Below are 9,548 nucleotides of genomic sequence, written 5' to 3'. Positions count from 1 at the left end.
AACACTCCCAAATATCATTTAATTTTTTCTTGAAATCATAAATGCAGAAAGACGATTAGATTTTTCTTTGATGTAATAAATATTGAAGACTTTATTTATGAAAATAAATTGTGCGTAATAAGAGTATAAGATAATTAATTTAAATGTTAACATTAATACGTATTCAATATTAGAATATGTTAGTACTGACTTCGTTTCACCACAAGTCATTTCAAATCATATAGCCTTCATCATCTGAAAGAATAAGGATAACGCACAATGAACTAACGCTTAGTAAGCAAATAATGTTCTCAAATCATTGACATGTATAAATGTATCATGAGAAATATTTGACATAAAAAGTAATGACCAAATATCATGTTCATGCAAATACAATTTAAGTAATATGTTTATACATTTAACCAAATGATATACGTATGAAAATTAGGGGAGGTTTACTTGAAATGTTTAGCAATTTACTTTTAAAATGGCAAGTGAAGATGTCGCCAGGGCCATCGAAGATGTCAACGTGTCAAAAGTCCTATTTCATTAAAATTGATTTTGAAAATAATTTAAAACATCTAATTAATTATTGAAATCAAACATTTAGAGAACCCGTACAAAGTGCCTGCCTGTGTGATAGATTTTTACTTTTATTTTTGTTAGTAGACAATAGGGGTGGGCGCGGGTCGGTTCGGTTCTCTTTAGAACCGAATCGAATCGAACCGAATCGAACCGAACTTTTCAGGTATCTAGTAAATGGAATTGTCGGGTCCAAATATAATTATGGAACCATTTGGGTTCAGTTCCATTCGGTTCTGTACTATAATTAAATTTTTTAACATTTATAACAATATTATATAAATACAACTAATGATATATTTAATGGTTTTGAAATTTCAGAGACTAGTAAACTACCTTGTTCAAATGATTGCTACGATTAAAGTTTCGGTTGGCGAAGGTCACAGCTTCGATCGGAGGTCATAGTGTCGGCCAATGATTGTATAGGTTTTGGAATATTAGCGAGACTGTGAGAGTGAGTGCGAAAGTCGAGACAACGTTATGCACTTTAGTGTTTGTGTTTAGGGTTATTTAGTGGATTTGATTTTGATTGGCTAAGAAATGAAACAATAAAATGGGTAATTGGGCCAAAAATTAAAAAATTAGAAATGAAACAAATTATTGGGCCAAAAATTTGGATTTAGAAATCATTAATTTGTTAATTTGTTTAGAAAAAATTAAAATTAAAATAATTTGATTTACTCAATATAAAAAAAAATTAGAAAAATTCGGTTTTTATTTGATTCTTCGGTTCTTGGTCTAGAATCGAGAACCGAACAATACCCGTCGGTTCTCAATTCAAATACCCGTTCGGGTATTTAATTTGACAAGAACCGTCGGGTTCGGTTCAGGAGATTTGCCCAACCCTAGTGGACAAGATAGCAATCCAATTGGCTTGGATCTGTTTGGCTAATCTTAAGAGTTTAATAAAAAAAGAGCTTTTGCAAATAATCATTCTTGTTGAGTATTTACAAAAAAGATACCATCTTTTCAACAAGCACTTTATATTTAACACTTTATAATTTTGCTATTCCCCAGAAATATTTATTAATTTTCTCTATCTTTTATTTTAAATGGATTTTTTTTTTAGATTACTTTATTATTTTACAACATTGAAAATTGAAACACTTTGAATGCTTTGGAAAGTCAAACCCATTCTCTAAGTTAAAATATTAATTTAAAGATTTTTTTGAAGCATGATTTTAAAGATTGATTTTTTAAAATAAAGAGCATCTCTGTTTAAAGAGTTTTTTGGAGATACTTTAAGACAAACAAACTAATATAAAGGGCAAAAGAATTTCGAAAGGACTGTTTTTTATTTTATTTTATTTTTATCTTTTGCATCATTTTATTTTATTTACTGTTACCAACAATTAAAAGATAATAAGGTGCCTACATATATAAATTGTATTTCAATGATAGACAAGGCAGTATATAAATATTTTTATTACTATCTTCCTTCGTGGATAATAGTCTCAAGATGAAAGTTAAGAAATTAATTCAAGCGATGCAAATCAAAAAGTGCAGGCAATGAATTATTTATTATGTGAAGACATGAAAACACATATATCTGCGGGACACACCCGACACGAACACGAACGCAATTGAAGCCAAAAAAGTTCACAAGTGGTGGAGTGACGAGTAATGGGCATCCCCATTTTATATTCTAGGGCATCCCCTATATGAAAAGGCACCGGACCATCTGCCATATGTAAGCCAAAACCCTATAGATATAGAGGAAATTCCAAATATGGTTAAAAGGCTTTCGTTTTGGGAAGTTTGAAAGAGAAGAAAACTCCTCCGAAGTGTTCCCGAAATGTCTACAATCGAGTAAATAGCTCTACGAATGAATCCGACTCTTGCATCCGGGTGGTTCTTATGCTGGTTCTACCTATGCATAGTAAACTCGATAGATCGAATCTCCAACTAGAATATAAACCGATGGACTGACTCGAAGAGGAAAGGAAAACATATATACATTCACGTATGTGGGTATCTAAATCATACATTTTATTCATAAAAATTAAATTAAAAATACACGAACACATTATCTTATGAAATAGAAAATAAATCACAAAGTGCTGGCCTATAAAAATGAGAATTATAATATGTCGAAAATCACAAAGAGAGGCATAATAGTACTGCAATTAAGGTGGATAATTCCTTTTCGACTACGAGTAGGATGTGAAGGATTTTTGTTTATAAAGAAAGTTTTCAAATTTCAACTATGGTCTTTTCTTGGAATACATTAAGGCCATTGGACAACATAGGCTAATTAATAACTAAATTGGTGTTTATATTTTAATTAAGTTAAACAATATTTACTTAGAGGGAAAGAAATACTACTAATAACAATCATAAAATAAAATGAAGTTATTTTATACTGTATAGTTTAGGCAATTTATATATAGCGCCTACTTGGTGGATATTAAAATTAGATTTTTAATAGATTTTGATAAAAGTTGTTGAAATGTATGGTTAAAAAGTTATACGACCCATAACAGAAGTTGTTAAAATTGATTGTTTGATTTTGAGTTAAATTAAAATCTAATTTAACTCAATACAAAATAGGGGCATAATATATTTATTTTAATAGGCACGTCTAAGGCGCTCAAAGTATATTCTAGTGCAACAACACAGCTAGTCCAACCGTGTTACACAACCCGAGTGGATGACTGCGGGGATTACCACACACACACAAGAGGGGTCGGGATTATTTTATTCTCACAGGACCCACGCATCCCATGTGAGGGTGTGGTCATTGGGATGTCATCTGTGCGAGTCGAGATGGATTATTCTAGTTAGTCACTAGTACGATAATTATAAAAATTCGACAATAGCTGTAATATAAATGCGACTAAATCAGATAAACATGATAATCAAAAGAAATAAGTACGTAGCGTTACAGAAATACATAGAACCACACATAAATATAATTTCATGAATCTGATTGTTCATAGTTCTATTTAAAGATACGAATAAGATCATTAATGACAGAAACTCTTCGAGTTTAATGATCAGAAATCTTTGAATGAGGCTCCTGAATCTTCTTCTCAAGAATACTTTTGAACCATAGAGCAGAGTGTTTAGGGTATCTTTTCAACAATTTATCTTTGAAATCCACATAATTAAGTCCAAGTCGAACTGAGTAACCTGATGTCCATTCGAAATTATCCATCAATGACCATACGAAATAGCCCTTCACATTAACACCATCTTTCCTGCCATTTTAGAGCAACCACAAGATATTCTCTCTGAAGTTGAGAATCCCAGTTAAAGAAAGTGCAAAGAAGAGAACTTACAGCATTGATTCCCTTAGACAACAAAGATGGTCATGGATATATTCTTTCCTCGTGCCATCTTTTATTGCTTCTGATATTACTAAACTGTCATCTCTATCCTCGTCGATCCCTGAGATTAATTTTTGGAAAAATGAAATTACCTTTCAATATATAAAAATAATACTGATGATCATGTAGAATCTTGTGTTCTACCATTCTCAGTAATGTAAATCAATGGATCATTGTATATTTCTTTTATATGCATCAGAAGTTGCCTCAATCCCTTTGGATATATGTATATAACACTCGAATTTCTTCCTTGTTCACCAATTGGCTTCTGATTTCGCTTCCCTGCCAAAAATGAATGTGTATCATATTAACATGATTTTACAGATTTAGATGATGCCAAAGAAGTTATGGACTTACCAGAGGCGTCCAATTCAGAATCCGTTTCATAGCTGAAACTAGAAGAGTTTGGTTTATTGGATGCATAAAGTGCACCATAGTAGTTGACTCCTAAGAAGTCGAATGATCCCTTCACCATGTCCGCTTCCTCTTTGGTGAATTCAGGTAATCGGTTTCCAACACGAACTCTCATGCTTTCTGGGTATTTACCAGATGTCAATGGTTCCATAAACCTGAATTTATATGGCAAGAGGAGGAATATTGTTAGGATGGAAGATACAAGTTTGAGTATCATCTTGTTTAAACTATGAGCCCACGGGAGAGTACGGTGAAAGAAATGGTTGCTCAATTCAGAGATTGATTTTTGAAGCAGTCGTGCCATATGTATATAATGATTTACATATATATGATATGGTGAGATATGATTAGGTCAGAATTTTTTCAATCAAATAAAAAAAGTAAGTAAATAATTATGTAACTTCATTATGTACAAGAAGCATTATTCTTATTGAAGTACCACTTAAAGTTTAAAAATCTACTTACCATCCCAGCATGAAATCAAGGGCTCGATCTTTAGCCGTCCGATTTTCATCTTTTTCGTTGTAAGGCTCGAACCAATACGAGACTAGTGCTATTCCAATCTTTCCTTTTTGAAATTTCTGCATAACTCAGTAACTAGATATATGAGTCATATTCAACACACATATTTTTCTACATTAGAAACTTGACAAATCTTGTAAGTTAACAAAAATTGAAAATAGTACCTGGTACTTTTTTCTGTACAGGTTAACAATAGCAGCATGAGCAAGAAGCTGATTATGTGCCACAGCATATGGTTCTCTGCCAGAATCACCACCTGTGCAGCCAAGTCTTTGCCAATCTGAACATCGAGCAGGGGAAAACTTACCAATTGCATAACCGTATCGACTGAAGGTCCAAGGCTCATTTATTGTGATCCAATACTTCACCCGGTCGCCAAATTGGCTAAACAAGAAGTCTGCGAAGTCTCGAAAATCTTCCCTGTAAACCATGTCTCACTACAGTTTCAACAGTCGATAAAACCCCAAATGCTGAGTAAGTATTTCAAATTTTATCTGAAATAAGGAGGTACACCGATCCCACAATTTGAAATCTGTTCGTTGATTGATTGATTGATTGACTAATAGAAAACAGATAACACAACTGATTGGTCCCTTTCGATTGCTTACACAATTTGATAACTTAGAAACCCGCCATATGCATCTTGCAAAGCTTGTGGAATATCAAAATGGAAAAGGGTCACATAAGGCTCTATACCTGCGTGCATATTAAATTCATCACTCGACAAGATTAGAGAAGATATACATGTTAGATATTTGTTCGTATTGGTGTCCTATCCCAGAGTACCATACGTGCATATTTGGTACGCAGAACTCGATCAGACTGAGTATAGTGAATAATATTTTAGCTATTTTTTTCCCCTTTTCAATATTGCTTAGTATCGTCCAATCCAACCTATCGAAGATGCCATATATGTGCCTATATGGTCAGGGGGAAATGGACGAAAATCTTTAAGCTATCATACCATTGGCTAGAAGCTCGTTAATGAGGTTGTTGTAATAGTCAATTCCGTCCTGGTTCAGTCCTTTTCTTATAGTTCCACCTAAAGACCATTTGAATATTTGGTCAAAAAATACACCAAAAAAAAGAGAGGAAAAAAAAAATCGAATTCTGATACATTCTAAGTAAGTTTCTGTACTAATTGTCAAAGAGTTGGCAAGAAAATATTACCTGGAAATATTCTAGGCCATGATACAGAAATCCTGTAGGCATCAATACCCATATCTTTTGCAATTTGCACATCTTCCTTTATAAAGAAGTTAAAAAATACTGAAAATTAACAACTTGGGTAGCGTGCAAATTGTAAAAAAGTCAAATAATTATTTAAAAAAAAGTTCAACAATGCTACATGTGCAAACAAATTAGCCAGATGGATTTACAGAATGTCTAATAACAACATTTCATCGGAGTTTGAACAAAAAAACAAAGTTAAAATATCCAATAAGGTGCTGCCATCTCAACATCTATAAACCGTCATGTACAATTCATCTGTACAAACAGCTTTATTCAAAAAAATATGTGATAAAATACCTTGTAGCGATTATAAGAGTCAATTGCTACGTCTCCATTACCGCGATCTATTATCTTTTCTGCAATTTAAGCAAATTCACCAAACTAAGCTATATGCGTGGGCGTGAGTATGCTTGGTAGATAGTCAGGGTGGTGAAAGAAGGGAGGAAGACAACCTGGGTACATATGTGTGAAATTATCCCACATGCTCAGGCCTTTTCCATGTTCATTATATGCACCTTCACACTGAAATGATTCAGAATTGAAATACTGAATCACGCTAGCATTCAGAATTGATATAACTTCTAATGGATTGAATTTCACACACAACACACACAATCACTCACCTGGTAAGCAGAAGAGGCTGCACCAAAGACAAATCCCTCAGGGAAACCTCTTCGGTTGATCAGTTCATTATTGCAGCCACACTTGGTTTCTTCTGTAAAAGAAGTGATGGATTGGGCAAGAACTAATAGCAGAGCTGGGAGGAAATGGAGTGGAATTGCCATGCGTGAACGTGAACAGATTCCCTGCCAAGTTTCTTTAGATCGCGCTTGGTTTTATAGGCAGGGATAGTTTCCAAGAATAGGGTTATTATGAATTCTTTAAGCTAAAAGCAAAAGTTTCATGCACTCATGATTAAATTACATTGAATTTGCAATTATAAGTTAAAAAGTGAAGAGCAGTTTTCCTCTTAGAATCAGATGCCAAATTGATGGTTTCCATTTTTTTTTCAATTAGTTTACGTTTGAGGTCAAAGGAGAAGGAAAGCAAGAATACTATTATACAAGTTGCTATTTACTAGGACAATTACAGCTGCGATTTCAAATATTTTATTTTTTTTAAAGAGTTTTACCTGAACTCTTCACTTATGCCATAAATAGTTCCAAGCCTTTAAAATTGTCTCAGCACAATGACAAAGTGATGGAAATCGTCAATTCAACTTTTAGTTGACCTAAAAAAAAAAAAAAAAAAAAGAATTTTTTTGACCAATTAAAAAGAAGAGTATTTTCATCACTTTTAATTTCCTCCACAAAAATAATCATAACATCAAATAAAAGAGAAAAAAATATGGGGGTGGGTATATTTATGTCGAAATGTAACGTTACGTAAATATCCTTATTTTAATTAGTCAAAATAATCTTCCCCCCTTTTTCCGAATAAAATTTCTTGTCCCGACTTGGGGACAGGGTTGAAGACAGGAGCGCCACATGGCGCCCCCTATTGGAGGGGCGCTTGCCAGGGGCAGGCGCCCTTATCCCCAAGCCAGGATAGGTAGCATGTTTAATTTTTTTCCCTCTAATTTTTAGGTCAAACGAATGGCTGAATTGAAGGTACCATCATTTTATCATTATGCTAAGACTATTTTAAATGTTTGTAATTATAGGTGACACAAATGAAATATTTAGGTAAAATTTGCAAAACTAATTCATGAAATTAGTGTTACGCCCTAACCTAATCACATAAGGACTCTCTCCCTATAAGTAGCTATAAACAGGGAAAAGAATATGCACGCAATTCCTACTTGTTTGTCTCTCCCACACTTATTTTTGTATACTATCTTGTACTGACGATTAATTTGATTGTTGGTAGCCAACCCCTTTTTGAGAACAATGATCTTGATGCTTAATGGGAGAGACAGACAAGTAGGAATTTGGATAGAGTTTAAATTGACATGTACGAAAGTGGATAAAACTTTCGAGTGCAAGATTCTTGTATCAAGAGTTGAAAATTTCACCAACGGGGTCAAGTTCAAAAGTCCGGAATTTGTCGGCGATTAAAATTTTTTCATATAGTAATCTCCTTTTGTTTAGTCAATCTTCTTTGTTTGCAAAATAGATTAGTATGTTATGTTCATGAATAAAGCTTTTTGTACATTTCATGGATGACATTGTGTGCAAATTCAAAAATATTTTGGCGGGAAAATGTGTTTGAATTCAAAAAATGTACAATCAAGTGCCGACACGTGACATAATATCAACAATGATGTCGAATAAAATGTACAAGTAGCATAATTGTTTACTCATTGGTTAAAGTCATGTTGCACTTACAAAAATTCTCTAGGAAGTTACTGCTTTTTCCTCGAAATTTCTACATCAACCTAGATTACTAGAAAATCTAAGTCATACAAATAAATTTATGAATTTTAATTATATAATAATAATAATAATAATAATAATAATAATAATAATATTATTATTATTATTATTATTATTATTATTATTATTATATAATTAAAATTCATAAATTTATTTGTATGACTTAGATTTTCTAGTAATCTAGGTTGATGTAGAAATTTCGAGGAAAAAGCAGTAACTTCCTAGAGAATTTTTGTAAGTGCAACATGACTTTAAGCAATGAGTAAACAATCATGTTATTTGTACATTTTATTTGATATCATTGTTGACATTATGTCATGTGTCAACACATGATTGGACCTTTCTTGAATTCAACACATTTTCCCGCCAAAAAATTTCGAATTTTCACACAATGTTATTCATGAAATGTACAAAAAGCTTTATTCATGAACATAACATACTAATCTATTTTGCAAACAAAGAAGATTGACTAAACAAAAGGAGATTACTATATGAAAAAATTTTAATCGCCGACAAATTCCGGACTTTTGAACTTGACCCCGTTGGTGAAATTTTCAACTCTTGATACAAGAATCTTGCACTCGAAAGTTTTATCCACTTTCGTACATGTCAATTTAAACTCTATCCAAATTCCTACTTGTCTGTCTCTCCCATTAAGCATCAAGATCATTGTTCTCAAAAAGGGGTTGGCTACCAACAATCAAATTAATCGTCAGTACAAGATAGTATACAAAAATAAGTGTGGGAGAGACAAACAAGTAGGAATTGCGTGCATATTCTTTTCCCTGTTTATAGCTACTTATAGGGAGAGAGTCCTTATGTGATTAGGTTAGGGCGTAACACTAATTTCATGAATTAGTTTTGCAAATTTTACCTAAATATTTCATTTGTGTCACCTATAATTACAAACATTTAAAATAGTCTTAGCATAATGATAAAATGATGGTACCTTCAATTCAGCCATTCGTTTGACCTAAAAATTAGAGGGAAAAAAATTAAACATGCTACCTATCCTGGCTTGGGGATAAGGGCGCCTGCCCCTGGCAAGCGCCCCTCCAATAGGGGGCGCCATGTGGCGCTCCTGTCTTCAACCCTGTCCCCAAGTCGGGACAAG

The 9,548-nt window shown here is 33.1% G+C and overlaps 1 protein-coding gene across 1 annotated transcript; it reads right to left on the bottom strand.

The window, feature by feature from the left end:
• Positions 1-3,402: 3,402 nt before the first annotated feature.
• On the bottom strand, positions 3,403-6,906 carry LOC111370477 (beta-glucosidase 24-like). The gene is made up of 12 exons (XM_022992194.1): positions 6,683-6,906; positions 6,512-6,581; positions 6,357-6,415; positions 5,997-6,072; positions 5,791-5,868; positions 5,435-5,522; positions 4,991-5,246; positions 4,770-4,885; positions 4,248-4,459; positions 4,035-4,172; positions 3,843-3,951; positions 3,403-3,761 (listed from the first exon to the last, which is right to left on the bottom strand). Exons 1-12 carry the CDS (start codon positions 6,842-6,844, stop codon positions 3,551-3,553), a joined length of 1,575 nt encoding a protein of 524 aa, XP_022847962.1. The 5' UTR covers positions 6,845-6,906; the 3' UTR covers positions 3,403-3,550.
• Positions 6,907-9,548: the final 2,642 nt, after the last annotated feature.

This window comes from Olea europaea, chromosome 21 (assembly GCF_002742605.1).
Source record: "Olea europaea var. sylvestris chromosome 21, O_europaea_v1, whole genome shotgun sequence".
NCBI lineage: Eukaryota > Viridiplantae > Streptophyta > Magnoliopsida > Lamiales > Oleaceae > Olea > Olea europaea.
Note: the sequence above shows the minus strand (reverse complement) of the source record. Positions and strands in the feature narration are given on the sequence as shown.